The sequence below is a fragment of the Trifolium pratense genome, linkage group LG7, assembly GCF_020283565.1.
Source record: "Trifolium pratense cultivar HEN17-A07 linkage group LG7, ARS_RC_1.1, whole genome shotgun sequence".
NCBI classification, from domain to species: domain Eukaryota; kingdom Viridiplantae; phylum Streptophyta; class Magnoliopsida; order Fabales; family Fabaceae; genus Trifolium; species Trifolium pratense.
Window position 1 is genome coordinate 44,753,623 of NC_060065.1, and position 20,261 is coordinate 44,773,883.

Below are 20,261 nucleotides of genomic sequence, written 5' to 3' on the forward strand. Positions count from 1 at the left end.
AACATGCATCACAAGTTACAAAAAAATATATTTGATGTTGTGTGACAAAACTTACATTGAGTTTTGTACTACATGCTTTGAAGAATTACAATTGCAATTAATGTCAAAAGGAACGATTCATGTACTAAAGATCGTCGAAAGCTACTCAAAGTATCATTCTACCAAAGCTTGTCAAGATGGCAATGTTTGAGAATGATCTTCCATGAGGTTTTCAAAGGAGCTTATGCACAATGCATAAAAGTTTTAATCATTCTCAATGATGAGTACACTCACGCCTCCACTAAATAATCTTAAAGATACTCATTGAACAAGCAACGATGTATGCAAAACATCAAAGAGGAATTGTGGGAAGTTTTGCAACAAAAGAATTCAAAGTTGATTGACCAAAGAAGATATTATATTCTTATATAGAAAAGAAATATTATCAACTCTTATGAAACAATGTTCTCATCATGAACATGTTTATTTTCCTCAAGAGCATTCATATCAGTTCAGCACAATGACAAGAATCAACTTTGAAGAAGAAATCATTTCAAAGCTTGAATTATTTATAAATCAGTAGAACGTTCTCACGATGTTCTCCCAAGTTTACGTGTTCAATGACAATCACTTTTCATAAGTCAACTTGGTACAAGACAAGAATGAACTTTTATATGAGAGTTATTTCAAGGATCATAATAGTAGAATAAATCATTTAAGGCAAAGAATGAATTATGACTAGAGAACATTCTCTTGTTGTCATATTCAATGAGTTACATGAACACATCTTTTGCCAAGGCTTATAATTATCTCATGAACAACCGGTGTTGTGACCTGGACAAATAAGATTGCATCAACAAGTACATACAGCTTGTAAAAGCTCACTTGTTGTCCAAGATGCAAAAGATAAGAACATGTCTCTATATTCTCACATGCAAGGTGTCCTTAACTTAATATTCATGTGTACTTGCAAGGGCTGATGAACAAGAGCTACTCTATGCTTCTCTTGGAGTTTTACAGCTGCAAGACAGCTTGCAACAGCTCATTAAGCACATGGGTATTATCTACACCAGTATAGAGAATGGTCTCCCATATTTTAGCACTTATGTGGCAATCTTATCCAAAACATCTCAATCTTATTTCCACACATGGGAAATATATTTGCAACGAATATATGTCAGAAACAACTCATTTACAGTTGGCAAAACGACTATTTAAGCTATAGAGACCATTGAAAGAATTATCTCCAGCATTTTAGAGAATGGTCTCCATATTTTTACACACATGTTGAAATTGTATTGTAAGTTGTCTTACACTTCTTTCCACACATGGGAAACAACTTTACAACGACTATATGATCAGAAACAGCTCATTACAATTGGCACAAAGAATATCTCTGCCATCTTTGTGGTCCCATTGTCAGAGACCATTGAAAGATTGATCTCCCATAAGCACTTAAGTGACAGATTTTCATGGGTTGTTCTATTTGATGCACAACGGCTATTTCTATACTCTCAATGGTTATAATTGATGTTCAAACTACATAGGGTCATCTACAACTATAAATAGCATGGTTGGTTGCATAAGAAGAGCAAGAGTTCAAGCTACAAATCATCAATCACTTGTTTTTGTCAACAAGTCATAAAACTCTTCTTTTATATCATTTACACTCAAAGATCTTCATTATCATCTATACTTCTGGTATATTGAGTGTTTTTATTTACTTCTCAAACTAACCTTTGAGTTTCTACAAAGCAAATATCTCAAGAGACCACTTTGCTACACAACTCACTTTTAAGTGATTGTATCTTTGTTTCTTCTTTTTCACTCATATTCCAAGCTCTCTAGAAATCTAGGATCTTTATTTAGAATATTTTGAGTGTATTACATTTGTAAGCTTCTCAAACCAGTTTAGGTTTAAAGCTTAGATCCAAAGAACCATTGTAAAATCTTTAGATTTACTCAAGTCAATTGGTTATAATTGATTGAGGGTACCTTGTAAAGGTAGATCAACTTGTGATAGTTGGATATTTTGTGGTCTTGGTTTTATATCACAAAAGGATCTTTGATCTGGGCTTAGATCAAAGGGAAGAATTGTAATCTTGGTTTAGATTATAAGTAGACAATCTCACGCAAATGAGGACTAGAGTAGCCTATACTATTAAGGGATGAACCAGGATAAAATTCTTGTGTGGTTCTCTCTTCCCTTAATCTTTTATTTTTGCAAACACTTTACACACAAATCACTTATTTACATTTGTGTTTTGAGGAGAACGTTCTCCTAACAGTCTAACGATTTGCTATTGTAGTTTGTTATTTATCTAACTTGATTTGCAGATTAAAATTTTAAAAAGTCACAATTCAAACGCCCCTTTCTTGTGACAAACCTTGGAGATATTCTTGTATGGTCTCATAACCAAGAAATCTATTATTTATATATTTAGGAGTTTCTCTCTCATGGTCTTATTCCTATGTGGCACCATTTCCTTGATCCATGTCTTATGTGGCATTCTAATATTTCTCCAATTCCTACGTGGCTAACTATGAAGGTCTTTGCAATTTCTCTAATACATGATGATATCATTTTACTTAGAATCTTTGGCTAATTTGGAAACTCAATCATTTCTCAAATTGTATATGATATTTTGAATTAGTTGTCAATTGCATAATAATTAATACATGTTTTTCGGATAAAAGACACATTATAAAGGTCATAATTTTATTCTAAATAATTGTATATAATAAAAAATAATATTTCTATTTTGAATAATTGTATACTATTATTGCACTGAAAGAAACAATAAACATATAATTTTTTTGGTAATTTATAGTCATAATAATACTTTCTGTAGCAAAAAAAAAAAAATAGTAATCATAATAATAATAATAATTTTATATACACGTTTTTTTTAATATTAATTCACACGAAAATAATTCTTTTATAATGTAAAAATAAAATAATCTAACATTTATATTAATTATTCGCGTAATATATAAGTTTTTGCATTATTTAAATGAAATATTTAAAATAAATTCAATAAAAAATAATTGTAGAATGTCATTTATTATTTCAAATTTTTTTATCAATTTCGAAAAATTACTGTTTCAGTATTAATTATTGATATTGATTCATGAAAAGAATCGGTTTATTTTACACATTATTAGCATTCAATATATTCCAATTTTACGAGATTCTTAGCTTATTTAAAAAAATTAATTATTAATTATTGTCTTACTATATAAGTTTTTGCATTAGCTAGATCAAAATGGTTAAAATAAAAAAAAAATAATTATAGATTATAATATATTATTTCAAAAAAAAAATCAATTTTTTATGAATTTCGAAAAATTACTAATTTCTATATTTTTTTTGTTTTCACCACCAATTTAATCTGGTTCGGGACAAGTTCAACGTCAATCACCACTGACCAACTAACTATTGGTCTAATTTCTATATTAATTAGTTATGCAAATTTAATATTTTTTTTATTCATGTACGTCCAAATAATTCATTTGTGTGAAATTTTTATTTTTATTTTGTGTAAAACATTGATATATTCCAAAAAAGGAATCAATATATTTTTAAGGCTTAAATATGTTACAAGTCCCTGCAATTACACCTACTTTTGATATTAGTCCTTGTAATTTTTTTTGTTGGTTTTTGATCCCTGCAGTTTGAATGCATTTTGGTATTGGTCCCTATGTTACACCAGCCGTTTAAAAAATGGGAACACTTAACGGAATGCCACGTGGCCTATATTAATTGGGCCACGTGGCACAATAAAAAGCATAACTTTAAATTTTTTAATGTAAATATTAATAAATGATTGAAAAACAAAAAAAAAAAAAAATTGCATAAAAAGAGGGGTTTGAGTTATTGTCTCCTTCTTCTGCTTCGCGAGAAGCAGAGCCATGGCCATGGGAAAGGGGTTTTGTGATCTTGCTCATATTTTTTAAACACTAATTTTGTTCTTCATTTTCTTCAACAACAACCAACATCTTCTTCTTCTTCTTCCCCACCACCATCCAACTTCATCTTCTTCATCAACCACACCACCACCACCAAGCAATAAAAAATTGGTCCAGACAGCAATAAAGCATTAAAACTAGGCTCACATACAAGGAAACTATCCCCACATATGAAATTAAAGAAATCAAAAGAACAAAGGTAAAAGCAGTTTTCCAAAGAAGAAAAACAGTTTCCAATAGAAGACAAACGAACCAGAGACGACATTATAGAAGAAAACGAACCTTTAAGTAGCTTTCCAAACGCGATTATGTGATGTGCAACGCGATTATATGATTTACCAAACCCATAAATACCTTTTGATAACTCTTGCGTTTGATAAACCTTAACCAATGTTTCTTCCGTTTGTGATTTTGTTTGTATAACCACACTTCTGTTCTTCTTCTTCGTTTAATAATAATAATAATATAAATAAATATAAATAGTAATGGTAAAAGAAATAAAATTAAAAGTTATGCTTTTTACTGTGCCACGTGGCCCAATTAATATAGGCCACGTGGCACTCCGTTAAGTGTTCCCATTTTTTAAATGGCTGGAGTAACAGAGGGACCAATACCAAAATGCATTCAAACTGCAGGGATCTAAAACCAACAAAAAAAACTACAAGGACTAATACCAAAAGTAGGTGTAATTGCAGGGACTTGTAACATATTTAAGCCTATTTTTAATTAATTTTTAGTAATGGTTTTAACTACACATTTTGGGCAAATTACTTATATACCCATGTTTATTATTCTATATAAGAGGTCTTTTGATGAACATTACAAATCACATTTCAGGTATGTCTCTTTGTTATTCTATAAGAGGTCTTTGGATGAACATTACACATGTTTATAATTTTCGTGACTCTTCATTGTTTTATTTGTAGTAGTGAAGTCGACGATCCAAATTGCAATGTGTTGGTATATATCTTTAATTTACATCTTTCTACTACATTTTTTTTGTTGATATAAGTTTTGTACTTAAATGATGTTTATAAATAATTATAATCGTACTAATTTTGAGATATAATTTTTTATTTACAGATCCATGTAGAAGAATGACGATATTCCTTATACAAATTAGAATTTAGTAGTATCAATTATTGTTATTGTTCTATTAATATAAGCAAAATAAATCTGTCTATTTTATTTTTATATGCAAAATAAACCTGTTTATTATTCACATAGAAAAAACTTGATAAAAAAGAACATCGAAACATGGCACGCTATGAGTCATCTATGGTTCTGAATTATTATTTATTTTGACTTTATGGTTCTGAAATTTTAAATTCAAAGTTAATGGAAAGAATTTTTTTTGTTACAAGAATGAAAATTTTCAATTAATTAGAAAACATATTAATACCAATTTTGAAACACATACACTTAAATGAATTCAAATTAAATACCATAATGATTAAATATATTAATTATAAAACATATCAATCTAATATTAACAGGGTCCATGATTTATTTCCTATTAGGTTTTTTCTTGGGTGTACAATGGCTATAAAAAAATAAAATACGTTGAAGACATAACCAAAATGAATCATGATTATATGTGATGTGATAATAATAATATTCTATGATTTTGAAATTTAATTTTAAATTCAAAATAAATTGAGAGAATATTTTATTTTAATAAAAAATATATTATAGAATATTTTATTTTAATAAAAAATATATTAATGGCAATTTTGAAATATTTCTACTTAAATGAATTCAATTCTTTAGAAAATATAACATAATTTTTTTTGGAAAAGCAATTTTTTTAATTAAATAGAGAAAAGAGCACAAGAAGTGCTAAAACACAATACAAGCAAAGTCTGGTACATAAGAGCCTCAAAAAAACCAAAGCTCAACTTTAAACATGGAGCTCATAAGCTCAGTCCTGTCCTTATATGATAGCAGAACATCAAAGAGATACAACATGTCCAGAATAAAACTAAAAAACACCAAAAAAACAATATAGAAAAGATAACATTTTCGTTAATATTCATATTGTGTCAATAAAACATTAGTCAAAGCAAATATGAATTCACATAAAAGGAAAAAAAGAATGAAATAATTATCATTAAAATTATTGCACAAAATAATTAAGAGATCATTAGGATGGTCAATGAAAATTTGAATCCATCCAGAAAAATTCTTAGGTGAGTACTCACCCAACAATTAATGGTTAGGCACATTCAATAAGATAATTACATGTAATAAAACCATAATAATAAACAAATATGTTAAAATTAAAATCGCCCCATTTTGCTTCTCAAATGTGAAATTTTTTCACACGGGGACATGAGATAAAATACTCCTGAAGAAAACAAATGTCTAAAGGAGAGAGATGACGATTAAGAACAAATATATTAACCGTTAGATTAGTTTTTGCATAATGACCTTTTTTTTATGAAAATAAAAGAACAAATATATGAACATGTGAGTTGGGAACGGGGAGTGGAGTATCACTCTCCATTATGTCATTTCTCCTTAAAATCTCCAAAATTTGGATCTTTTATCATATTTAAATAAACTATTACATTAAATATAAAATTAATTTTACAAATAATTAAAAAAATCACAATATTAAAATTTTAATAATCCATATTTTTCATGTGTGAAAAAAAATGATCTATATTTTTCATAGAACATTAACCCGGGCGATATCACGAGTAAGTTATACTAGTATCTATTTGATCACACACTCAAAAAAGGTAAATGTAAAAAAAGTAATAATTAAATAATATTTTTTTTTTAAATGATTATATAATTTATTGTGTTTTGAGTGTGTGTTACTTCACTCTCACCCTTCAATAGTCCACCCCTTAATCCTTCCTTTCCCTTCTCACCCATTAATCCCACCTGGAATTGAAAACGCCAAATCAGTTTGTAACATCATGCTCTCTCTTTCAAATCTCCACCACCCGGTTCTAGAATGGTTTCATTCACATCCTTCACCTCCTAACTACATCATCTCCGACATGTTTTGTGGTTGGACATAATACCTTGTTTCTGAACTCAACATTCGTAGACTTGTTTTCTCTCATGCTATTAATGATTTAATTCAAGGGGATTTGAGAAAACACCGAAGCACCGACAGCCACAACAATCCGATTTTGAGAGTCACTTCCTTCCAATCCTTTTTTTTATTATTTATTTATTAGGTGGTAAAGGAAGCTAACGTGGCAGCCGAGTCACTTAAGCGATTTGCCACGCCAGTGTTGATTTAGTCAAAATTGACCTTTTGCAAAAGGGGGCAAACATATTGGGCCAAAACTGCTATTTGGAAACATAGGGGGCCAAAATCGCAACTTTCTGAAACTTAGGGGCCAAAAGTGTAATTTAGCCTTTTATATATTATTGAGACTCATTTGTATAATTCATAATCATTATAATGTTATTTATGAATTGTGTGCATCATGCACCACCTGAACTACTCTTTCATGTTAGACATGGTGTAGAAAATTTATAAATCCTTTAGTGGCTTGTCTAATAGTTAGGTTAAAACATAAAAATTAATACCATTGTTTCGTAGTAAGATATAATGAGTTAATCGTGACATTTATATGATAAGTTAATTTAGAAATTGATATTATTATATTTTTTTAATTAAAATTATTATTTTGAATTTGGGTTATGTTATAAAACAACAGGATATATAATAAGAAATAATTTATTAATTTACCCTATAATTTATTAAAATAACATATTAAAATAATTCGATATTCAATTTTTTTTTCAAACATGTATGATTTTGTCATTAGGGTAATTTTTTAATTTGGATGATAAAAAAATTTAAAATAAAACCTACTAAAATTGAAATATTTAAAAGTAAAGTAATTATTAAAAATTAAAAACAAAATTAGGAATATTAATTTTTATTTTTACTAGAGGAATACTATTTAAATTTTATAACAAATTAAATATAATTTTCTTGTAATGGTAGTTTTACTATTTACATATAATATATACATACACTTATCTAGCTTATCAAAATTGTTTACTTAGTAGTATCAATGATTTTTATTTAGAACTATTTAATTACTTATTTAAATTTTTTAATTTATAAAAATATAAATTACTAATACAGCATAATTTAGAAAAGGATGCAATTATTTTACAAGGTAATTTTCTAGAATAAAATCAAACAATCTATACAACTGAATAGATAAATAAGTAAAATCAATTGAAAGGTTATGAGAGATTGAATGATCTCAATACAACGTTTTTTTTATAAACATTTTTGGAATTTATGCGATCTTGAGATCTTTCAAATAGGTGTTATCTGGCTTGAGATAGGAGAATTTTTTGACAAAGCCTATGAAAACAAATATTGTGTTTATACCTAAGAAAGAAAATTTTGACTCCATGAGGGGTTTATGATTTATCTCGTTATGCAATATCCTTTACAATATTATTTCAAAGGCCTTAGGCTAATAGATTGAAGAATTGTTTTGCTTAAGTGTATTTCACAAGAGTAGTTTGTTTTTACGGAAAATAGAGTTATTCTTCATAATGTTCTTGTTGCTTCATAAATCCTCCACCACATGAATCGTAAAAGTAGGAGCAAGAATGGGGAAGTGACATTGAAGATTGATATTGACAAAATGGATGACATAGTCGATGAATATGTTATTGTTTTGTTTGGGTTTGTTGGAAGTCTCACATTGCTTAGATTTTCGGGCTGTTGAGTGTATAAATATGTGAAATCCCGTCTTAGTGCGGAGTTTTGGTTTTGCCCCGTCTTAGTACGATGTTTGTATTTGTTCATATTTACAGGTTTGCTTCGATCCAAATTCAGTGCAGATTCAATGACTTAGCGTCGTCAATATTGCATATCTGGATGCATGACTATTCCAGACATTTGAACTTTGTCAAATCAATTGTAGGCTTTGTCATAGATATTAGGCCGTTTTATGCTATTAACTCAGATGTTGTGAGCCTGTTCGCAGATTCATCCTTATTAGTTTTTAGCGAAATTAAACATATAATGATTTTGACTGATGTATTTCCTATGAATTTGAATGAATAAATACTGTTATTTTTTAGTTAAAAGAAAGGCTTAACTATTCATTTGGTCCCTTACGTTTATTTTAGGTTTCAATTTGGTCCCTTACGTTTAAAAAGTATCAATTTGGTCCCTTACGTTTATTTTAGGTTTCAAGTTAGTCCTTTCCGTCAATTTTGTCACATGTGGCAGTCAATTTGCATATGTGGACTGACACGTGGCACTTGGACACGTGTACTGTTCAAACGGTGTTAGTGACAAAACTAACGGAAAGGACTAACTTGAAACCTAAAATAAACGTAAGAGACCAAATTGATACTTTTTAAACATAATGGACCAAATTGAAACTTAAAATAAATGTAAGGGACCAAATAGTTAAGCCTAATTAAAAGAAAACATCACTAAGATAAAGATACAGTTACCTAGTGATCACTTTTCATTATATATTTCCTATTAATATTCACTTCCCAATTGTCCTACAAGTCCTGCAGTCTAGCAAGTATATGATCCCTAGCAGGTTACTCATACTCTGGAATCTGCATATACTATCTCAAATCCATGAACAAACATTCTATTAGACTTTTTATAGTTTTATGCAATAATTAGATAAGGTAAATGCTAACGAGTGTCTTCGAGACACTCTTTAAGACCTTAAATAGTAAGATTTTTATAGAATTTTAATGGAAATACGTAAAGTCAACGTATTGAAAATTGTAGTGTTTAATTTTTTGAATAAAAAATTTATTCAAATATAATGCTTAAAGAATGTCATGAGGCACTCGTTAACAAGACATTAGATAATTAGATTTCAAAAGAAACCTACAACCAAGGATGACAAACCATTGTAATTCCTACATTTCAATTCATAATTCAGAAATTATTAATCTAAAACCACTTACTTCTATCAATTTGTTAACTCACATGATAATTAAATTAAACTAGTCACCGCCCCGTGCGATGCACGGGTTTGAAAGAACGTCATATACATAACAATCATGGTTGTTGTCAATCATGGATGCTATGAGCCAAATGAAGTTAGTCATAAACATATAAAAATTAATCAAATTGGTTCATTTGGCGGAACACCAAATTTATTTCAATCATGAATGCTGTCAATTAAGTGGGTTAAGCATAATATATCATTGCAAATATAGGATGTTTTAAATTAAAGGCATCATATAATTTAATCTTAATTAAGTGGGTTAAACATAATTGATCATTGCAAACATAAATGCAGACCATATGCTCACTTCAAGAGAATCATCACACAAAATTTTATAATGGAACTTTCTATGACCTATGACATTTATAGAAAGAAGATTACTACTATTTGAGAATAGATAGAAGTGCTATGGGACATAGGAGTGCTATTCAAAATATAGGTAGGAGAAATTTTAGTGATGATAGAAGAATTTTCTGAAGGACATGATAGCAAGTTCCAAAATAGTATTCTTCAACATATGAGAATTATTTCTACCTTCCTTTGCTCTCATCAACCTTCAATGTATAAGATTTTTCTAGGCCAATCTCATTATATCATATGAAGCCAAATTCAATTTACAAAAACAACCACATAAATTATCATTATCATGACAATATGAAGAAAAAAATGTTTCAATGCACAATAAGGATGCAAGAGTGCATTAGGATATACTTTAAAGAAAAACATCAATACATAGACTCAATCTATTTCTCTTTTCCTCTAAACAATAATTCAAAAATAATCATAGCTCCTTTTTTCCATTCATTTGGTTGATAACTTCAAACTCCAAATTGATAATCTTCTATCATATCCTACAATCTAAAGTTCCCTGCATAAAATTTGGAAATTCATCATATCTGAGATAAAAAGATAACATCATACATGTATAGCTTGCATCTGATTCTCTTATTGACTAAAATGTTAATAGCTAATAAAATATTTCATGCTCGGACACAATTCAAGAAACAAACCTTTGAATCAGCAGACAAAAATAGAAACCATTCCACCTTAGCTGCAAGTTCCTCATTCTCAATTCCAAAACTGTTCAATTTTGAACTGAAGTAAAAATTCATTGTTAGTAAAGTCTAAACTCAACTGCAATATAAAAGTTGAATTAAATGCTACGGAAATGTTTACATGTAGTTGAGAATAGATGAATAATCAACACAAATCACATAGATTTTTAATAAATACGATTTATTGGATAGAAGAAAAGAAAACTGTTGATGAAAATTGAGAGAGTAAGAAAGGAAGTGATAGACAAAAATGGAGAAGAGATGAATCCTTACTTTAGAACCATGGCTGCCATGACATATTCTTAAAGATTAGTTTCAACTTTCAACTTAGTACTACCTGCAAGCAACAACGACAGCATTACAAACCTGTTGCAACTCATAATCAGCTTAAATGACACTAAAATCATTTAAGACAAAGCTTGTTATGTTTTTTCCCTTTCAAATAAATTAATCCTAAATAATTCTAAACCGTCATCGTAAAAAATAGCAGTCCGACAAAGAACACTTACAACTACCCGTTGTTGGTTGATCCCACCATTTGCAGTAACCAAAATGTATCCATTACTTCCCTCTATTGAAGTAGTACAATAGAAGAGAGCAAACTGTGAGTACTCATAATGGACCAATAAGCCTTTCTTTATTTGTAATTGTAGTTATGCATAGACATGAATCATGATAATAATCGTCAAATTTCAAATTTCAGACACACATACCATTAGGTTCCCACCTTCTCTGATCAGAACATGGTGTCCAAGAAGAAGCAGGGACCAAAGGTTCCTGCCACAAATCTTTTGGTTCACATTTGTTCTGCACCATTACACAAAACAGTTACTGAAAATCGAAAATTGTGCAATGGCAAACAATTGAAAATGGTTTGGATTTCGCGAAATTGGTGAGTTGGAATTGAACAATAGAATACAAATTTTCAATTTCTAAAGCCCCCAAATAAGATACACTGTATCATTAAAGAACCAATCATAGTGCTGCATATAGTATAACATGTTAAAATTGAAAACAATTTAAAGTGAAATAGAAAGGAGTAATCAGTATCCCATCTAACAGTTCCTTTCCAATTTTCATCAGTGGCAAATCTAACAATCTATCAAACTCCACAATAAAAAAATAAAAAAAAAATCTAAATTTCAATCTATATCTACAGGCCATTTATTCATACCATTCAACCCGCCAACAAATAAGTCCTCGAGTCAGCAATGGCCGCACATCCATCAGCACAATATCCTGAATGACAATAAGAAAACGTCAAACCAATGAAATTAAAGCTAAGATCAATTTATGAAATATTAGGAAAATAAAGTGGAATTTATGCTTATAGCAATCTACACATACCAGTGGATTTACCATCAATAATTACACCTCCCATAACAAACTGAAAAGAAAAACAAAAAAAAGGTTACGAAAAAGAATACTATACATGGAAAAAATTATATGTAGTAATTAACATGCCAATATCCTTTTCTTGTCACAGGCACATAAAAGTGATTTCCCTTATAGTGATCAAAATCCGGCGCCAAGTGAAGATACGGTCTCAGATCCTTAGAACTAAGTATCATTGTTGGACCACCAATCCAGTTCCTCTCCATCTCACTTTCTTTCTTATGTGGGATCTTACAGTTTTATCAATCTTTGTGATTTCAGTCCAATCCTCACTACTATTAAAATAATATAGAAAACACAAAAACACAGCACCAAACTTTTAAAATAGGCACAGTTACTTATCTAATTGTTAAAAAAAACAATGACAGTTTAGTTTATGATTAAGAAATTTAACCATCTAGAAATAGTTGTATGTTCAACATATGGCATAGTATAGAATACTCTACTCAAGAAGCAAAAGCTTTCAATCACCCATGTGGAGAATTCTTGGGTATTGAAATAATTTATCAATGTCTATTTAGCCAATAGTAAGAAATCTTAGCATTGGCCACAAAATAAATAGAATGACTCTTAAAAAAATTGGCAAGTAAATATGTACAAATATCCATATAAGCCTTTCAGAGCCACTGACCAACCTTGCCTATGGTGAGCAGATGTAAAATGTTTTCAAACATAGCAAGCACTCAAACAGGCAAAAGATAAACACACACATCTTAGAGTATATAAAGGTAAAACTAACTTTTGATGAATGTGCTCTACTGCTTGTTCAGCTATTTGTTCATAGCAAGTAGATATGTCTTGAATTAGTTCATTAACTGCTTCAATGACATCATGCTTCAACTTTCGACCTCTTGAACCCTTATCAACAGCTGAAACAAAGAAAAACAAAAGTCAAACTCAAAATGACAAAAGCAATTGAATATCAGAACTGAAAAAATACGATGCTCGCTCCCACCAAGTGGAGTTTGGGAAGCGTAGATGTATGCAATCTTGCCCCCACAGGCAGAGAGGCTGTATACAATACTCATATCTACTTTTCCCTTCAGAATCACCCCCTTAAGAAGATGTGTGTGGAATGGCGGATGAAATAGGTGCATCCTCTAGAAGAGTTTGCAATGATGGTGGGCGCAAGGTGCTTCTTGCAGCAGCTGCAACAGCGGCAGCAGATAAAACAGGATAATCATCTCACTCCACATCATCTTCATCATCACTTACAGCTGATAGCTCCAAACCAGCTATAGCAGCTGTGGCAAGGGAAAGATCTTCCTCCCTTATAATGTGCAAAACACGCCTTGCAATATTCCCCACAGCAAGCTCTGCAATCACATACATAACATTTTATGATAGCCAAACAATAAATCAACCTCTATTATCCACAAATCACAAGTATGTATTTTTATCCCAAAAATACATACTTGACTTCCATAAAGACAACAAACATAATGCTTAATTGTAATTTAAAAAGAGCAAACACTTCATCTCAGCATACCAACAGGGATAGCAGCGATAAGCTTCTCCCCCACAGCCCTTACTACATTAATCAGAGTTGTAGCCTGGTTTGTTTGAGGCACCCTTTGCTGTGAAATCACAGACCGAAGCAACTCTGCTGTCTGCTTTGCTGTGGCCTGAGAACCTTCAATGATAAGCTTCTGAAATTTACTATTAATTAAAGTGTGGCTTGATAAATTTAACCATATAAATAGTTAAATCAAATTATGTGGGATCTTACAGTTTGATATTTGTTTGGGTCTGCAAAAAATGAATCTAAGCTCTGAAATTCACTATTAATTACACATACGATGAAACAAAAGCTGCAATTTTTTTTTTTTAAAAAAACACTTTGAAGAGAAAAACGAACCTTCTTCTGCTTGCCACCACCAGATTTGGCTAGCTTGGAGGAAGATGGAGTTCTGGAGGAGCCTTATCCTTCCATGGAGTCTGCAAAAATACAACACAGAGAGGAGAGCTTGCCATTAAGCCACAAAAACACATCAATATTTCCAAATTCAAACACCAACTTTCTTCAACACACAAATTAATCAAAAAAAATCATTCCCAAACCAAACCACCATTTTCAATCAATAAAACAAACATCATTAAAGAGTGAAAAAATCATCACTATCACCATCCACCGTATTTAAGTTCAATGTTGGGGTTTTTTGCAGAGCATAAAATTGATAGGGGAAGAACAGAAAAAACCTAAAAAAAATCATCACTATCACCATCCACCATAACTACCACACATCACCACCACCTCCAATCTTCAACCATCCTAACAAAAAAAAAGCAATACAAAAAAATAAAATAAAATAAATAGAAAGTAAGGGATCTAACCGGAGGAAAGAATGAGAAATCGTCGCCGCCGTCACCAAGCACCGCCGTGTCACCGCCACAAGAATTCTCTCGGCCGGAACTCCTCCTCCTCGCCGGAACTTCTCTCCCGCCGGTAAATCTTCTTTCACTCGGCAAAAAATCACTCTCACGAGTGATTGATTTGTAGATGGTGGTGGAGGTTAGGATTAGATGGGGGAGGGCAGAGAGAAAGAGATTGGGAATGGTTGAGGTTAAAGAGAGATGAGAGTGTTAGTGAGGATGGTGAGAAAAGAGAGAGTACGAGAGAGAAAAGAGAGAAGAGAGAGAAAAATACTTGACAAATGAAAAAAAATTGGGAAAAAAGAAATATATATTTTATTGGGCCCAATGCATGTGTTCCATGTAGCTATCCATGTGTAAGTTTTTAGTTCTCACTTCTCAACATGTGGCCATTTGATAGGAATTAGGGTTACCAAGGGAGAAGGGAATTAGGGATGCAAACCTAGAGGTGTCAAGATTGTATTGGATGCTAGGAAAAGATGTCAAAGGCCAATTGGACAAAGTTTAGGGTTGCAAGTTAGCAAAGGATTAGGGCTGACAAAGCAGCCTTACTTTTAGTATAATAAGATAAGATAAACCCCTCTGCTACAGTAACTATTAGCTTACTAAATCACACCTACGACATTATAATTATTATTCAAATTAACCGATAAACTCATTTATGATCTTAGTTAGTTTACTTATTAAAAGAAATTGCTAAATTATCAATTTTAGTCACTTAAAACAAGTTAAAGATTCGGATCATTTGAATTAAAATCCCAAAAATAACTTAGTAATATAAAAGTCAAAACAACTTATTAAATATAAAATTCAAAACACCTTATTAGGCAATCTAATAATAACAACCGAATTTAGCTCTATTATTCATAAGATCAATGTATGTTGTATCTAAATTCCGGCTTTGAGGTGAAACCTATTATGCGTCAAGCGAATATGATCGCTCACACTTTAGCTAGAGCGACCATTTCTTAATCTAATCACCGTATTTTTAATTTGATTCCACATTGTATTAACAATTTATTATATAATAAAATGACATGAGTTTCTTAAGTTAAAAAAAAATGATATGAGTTTCAGTTTCCTTTTGTAAAAAAATAATAATAATAATAACAAAAAGAAAATATAAAAGTCAAAACAACTTATTAGTTATTACACGTAAGCAGCTAAAGATATTTATTTATCAATTTAAAAAAGATAAGAAGATAAAAACAAAGAAAAATAATATTTTTTTTTGGAAAATGAGAAAAATAATATATAATATAATAACAAACAAAGAAAAATATAAAAGTCAAAACAACTTATTAGTTATTACACGTAAGCAATTAAAGATATTTATTTATCCATTTAAAAAAGATAAGAAGATAAAAACATAGAAAAATAGTAATAATAATAACAAACAGACATAACTGTTCAATTAAAATGGTTAAGAAAATTTATTATTAATACATTATTATGAAATGAACTCATTTTTCTCTTCCATGCAACATTTCTAACAAAAACAGTATCTAAACAGCGACATAACCGGACCACAAAATCTCAAACGCCACCCTCTCTCCCAAAAAAAAAAAAACCAAACAAAAAAAAACATTCATCATTGCCCGTATCCAACATGAGATTTTTCTTAATTTTGTAGAAAATTTCATGTTCCAAAACCCTCTTATTGATTTTGATTCTTCTTATTCGTCTTCGTCTTCGTCGTCGTCTTCCTCTTCTTCAAATTAATAGGAAATCATATATTAATATTATTACTAGGTATTATTATTATTACTATTGTTCATATTATGGAATCTGCGAAAATGAACAAAGGAAAATATCATAAGAGATCGTTGTTAACGTGTTTCAAAGCCATGGCTGTTGACGACGACGACGATCGTAATTTCAAACCACAAAGAAGAAAAAAAGGGGGAACCGCCGACCCTGTTCTTGCATATCTTGCTGCGGCGGATGAAGACGGTGTCGTTTTGTCTTCAATGGCGAAGGAAGAATGCGGCAGTCGTAGGCGGAAGAAAGGAAGGGATGCATGGCATGCTCTTAGAAAGGCGTTCTATGACACATCATTGGTACTTTTCTTTCTCATTTTTTCTTCTATTTTTTGAAGCATTTTTTGTTTTCATCCATCTTTTCGATTTTTTGCCTTGTTATTTTATTCTATTCTACTTGTCATTATCTTAACATTAATCATTTGGACATAATTTTTGAAAAAAAAAGTACATCTTGTACGGATATAGAATGGCTTAAATTGAACCAAAGGATAATAATCACTTAAGAACTCTTTGATTTCATTGATCATTTTGTCTTTGGTTCTTAATTTGTTTATCCGTTGCCAATTGGTTCTCATATAAAAAAATTGGTTTTCAAAAAAAAAAAATTGGTTCTCATATACTATTAAAATGATTCATTTAATGTTAACAATGGCTAATAAATGCTATATGAATACTACTCCTACATGATATCGTTTGTCACATTCATCATTTGAAAGTCGAAATTGATGATAGTGTATAAACATTAAACACTATTCATACACATGATATACTTTAGTCTAACAAGACGATTATAATGGACAAAATTATGCGAACTCATATAAGTTTTAAAGTAGACAATATCTCAGGAAAAAAGTCAAATTCAGAAATGATATATTCACACAAAATTTCTAATTTATTACTCTACTTTTAAGACAGATATTATCATGTGGGTACATATAATTTTTACTTGTACTCCTATTTCTTTACTTAGAGATTTTCATATTCTTAATTTCAAATGAATCTTTAATCTAATTCATTTTGCTGTCATAAAATATTGATTAGTATTATTTTTTGTATTGTTTTGGTGGGTCTACACTAACATAATATTCTTGGAACATTATATGACAGATGAAGAAGATTCTTAGAATAAAGAAAACAAAAAAGGATTCAACTTCAAGATCAAACAGCAACACAGAATCAGAAACCATTAACAAACTCAAATCAACACGTAGAACAATTTCAAATTCAAACACTTCTTCAAACATTGCTAATTCACCATCACTATTCTCAACCACATCGTCTCTTAATTCAACCACTTCATCATACCATGATCACATGTCAAATTCTTCATCTCATGAAGTAAATAACATACCAAAACCACCACCACTAAAAGGAACTAATTGTAGTGTATCAAAGAAAAGTAGTTTTCTTGAAGATAAGACCAAAAGATACATAGCTTTATGTATGCTATGGATTATTAGTCTATTGGTTTTGATTTTGTGGGGTAAATTTTTTGCTATATTATGTACTTCAATTTGGTTCTATTTTGTGCCTTTTAGACAAAGAAGAAAATTCAAAGGAGTTGGATCATATAGAGAGAGTGAATTTGATTCCGTTCGATATAAGAAGAAGATTATTATGGAAGGGATCCTTGAGAGAAGTCATAGTCGTGCTTCTCTTTTGACTTCTGCTAGTTCGACCCCTATAACAAAGTCATAGGGATCAATTTTTTATTTAATTCTTTTGATGTATTTTCAAAATTCTTCGAGGCTGCTAAAGTTTGTAACAATGTGAGCATGTATACAAATTTTGTATGCATGATTTCTATTAATGAACTTTGGGTTGAGTAATTGGAGAATAATGATAGTTGTAGAATTGTACATATGTATATATAGTTACAATGTGTCAATGTTTGATCTATAACTTGTGAATTGTGTGATGGTAAACATATTGATCTTAAAGAATTTTTTGAAAGATTAACAGCCGTGCCGCTAATCCTTTAAAGAATGTGATTTCACTTCATGGTAATGTCACAACAGAAAATTCGTTCTCAATTTTAAGCCGATTGGTTTCTACTTGTTACAATTTTGTATGAGTGGAAGTATTTCTTGTATCATCATCCACCTTGATCATATATTGAATTTTGTTGAAGTGCTAATGTGTTTTGCAGGTACCTTTTCCACCGTGATCCACCGTACTTGAAGCTTATTGCCATCCTAACCGTCTCAAACTTCACAATCGGAGTTTGCTTAGCGCATATCAAGTCCAATCATGTTTTAACGTAATTTATAATTGGTATAAACTTTGTTTAGGCCGTCATTCATTAACATGTTTCAACTTGTTGCTCCCCTACCCTTTGCTACAACAAGGTTTATGGGATTCTACCTTAGTTTTATTTCCTAACACACTCTTAGGTTAACTCGAGAGAAGTTGATTGATGGTTGAAATGTGAAAATTGGGAAAAATTAAGGAAAAAAAATAATCAAGAGGATACATTCTCGACAACATGGCCTCTTGCCTGATGCTCAATTTTTCTTTTGATGTTTAGGGTGCATTTGATTCGTAAAATAGTAGGACTGGACAGTACATGATAGAACAAAATAATACAGGACATGACAAAATTGTACCAGAGAGATATAAGATGATAACATTTTTATATTCGAAAATAAAATGGGTATTTTCATATTTTTTATAGTTGTATTGTGGACAAAAAGTTGTCCCGTGATTCAGTGAGGGACAAAATATGTTTTTGTCATGTCTTTTGCTACTTAATTTGTCCAGTCCCATAACCAATTTCAAATCCAATAGGATACAATAAAAGTTATCCTGTCCAGTCTCATGTTTTTCGCAGATGAAATGCACCCTTAGTGCTACAGCAGTTTTATATATGCTTTTTTACCATCAATGAAAAAAGAAGGTTAAACAATAATAGTAATTTTAAGTAATATTACTATTAATTTTTTAAAAAAATCATTGTTAAACATTTTTTTAATAGATTGTTTCTTTATTAAATTTTAATAGATTGTTAAACATCCTTAAAATAATATAATTCTAATATTTGCCTCAAGTCTCAATATGTCTCGAGTCGACGCTGAAATCAATGTCATATTTTAAATTAAGGTATGCTAATTAAGATATTTAAGATAAGCTATTTATGTGTTTCTCTTATTTAATTTTATGTATTTTTTAAGTCCTCTTATTTTGTATTTTTTTTATATAATTTAAGTTTAACCGGTTATAAATAAAATTTAAGTATAATTTTGTAGTCCAGTTTGAATAAATAACTTATTTTATTATTACCCTCCTCTTATTATTATTATTATTATTATTATTATTTTAGGATAATTACTATTATATATATATATATTTCCAAAATAATTACACATGAGTGAAAGGCAAACGGACAACACTGCTAATCCTTTTTGGATGACAAAACCAATCCTTTTGAAAACTACATCCATAGACATAGGAGAGACAATATTGGTATGCACGATCCTTTGAACTCTTTTTAAAAAATCAGCAGCATCTGATGCTAGAAAGCCAAAAGTGTCAAACACAAATGGTATAAAAACGTGTTGATTGTCAGAGCACGCTTTCTCATGTTTGGCCACTTTGCTTAAGGCGGCTTGAAAGACCGCTTGTCCCACGATGAAATCCCTAGCCTCAATCACACAAGTGGAGAAACACCAGTCAAGTCCACACAAACATACTTCCCTCATGTCCAACCGTACACTAGAACATATGCGGGTCTAAGGGTCGATCTCCCA

At 30.4% G+C, this 20,261-nt stretch overlaps 1 protein-coding gene and 1 pseudogene across 1 annotated transcript; one reads left to right on the forward strand and one right to left on the reverse strand.

Annotated features, from left to right (window-relative positions):
- Positions 1–10,938: 10,938 nt before the first annotated feature.
- On the reverse strand, positions 10,939–14,947 carry LOC123896493 (annotated as a pseudogene).
- A 1,652-nt stretch (positions 14,948–16,599) lies between these two features.
- Positions 16,600–18,213, forward strand: LOC123896494 (uncharacterized protein At5g23160-like). The gene is made up of 2 exons (XM_045946872.1): positions 16,600–16,812; positions 17,623–18,213. Exons 1-2 carry the CDS (start codon positions 16,600–16,602, stop codon positions 18,211–18,213), a joined length of 804 nt encoding a protein of 267 aa, XP_045802828.1.
- The last annotated feature ends 2,048 nt before the right edge of the window (positions 18,214–20,261 follow it).

Bases quoted from the DNA above. Each gene is read 5' to 3' on its own strand.
- LOC123896494 (XM_045946872.1), top strand. From the start codon at position 16,600: ATGGCTGTTGACGACGACGACGATCGTAATTTCAAACCACAAAGAAGA. The intron at 16,813-17,622 runs GTACTTTTCTTT...ATTATATGACAG, and splicing joins CGTTCTATGACACATCATTG to ATGAAGAAGATTCTTAGAAT.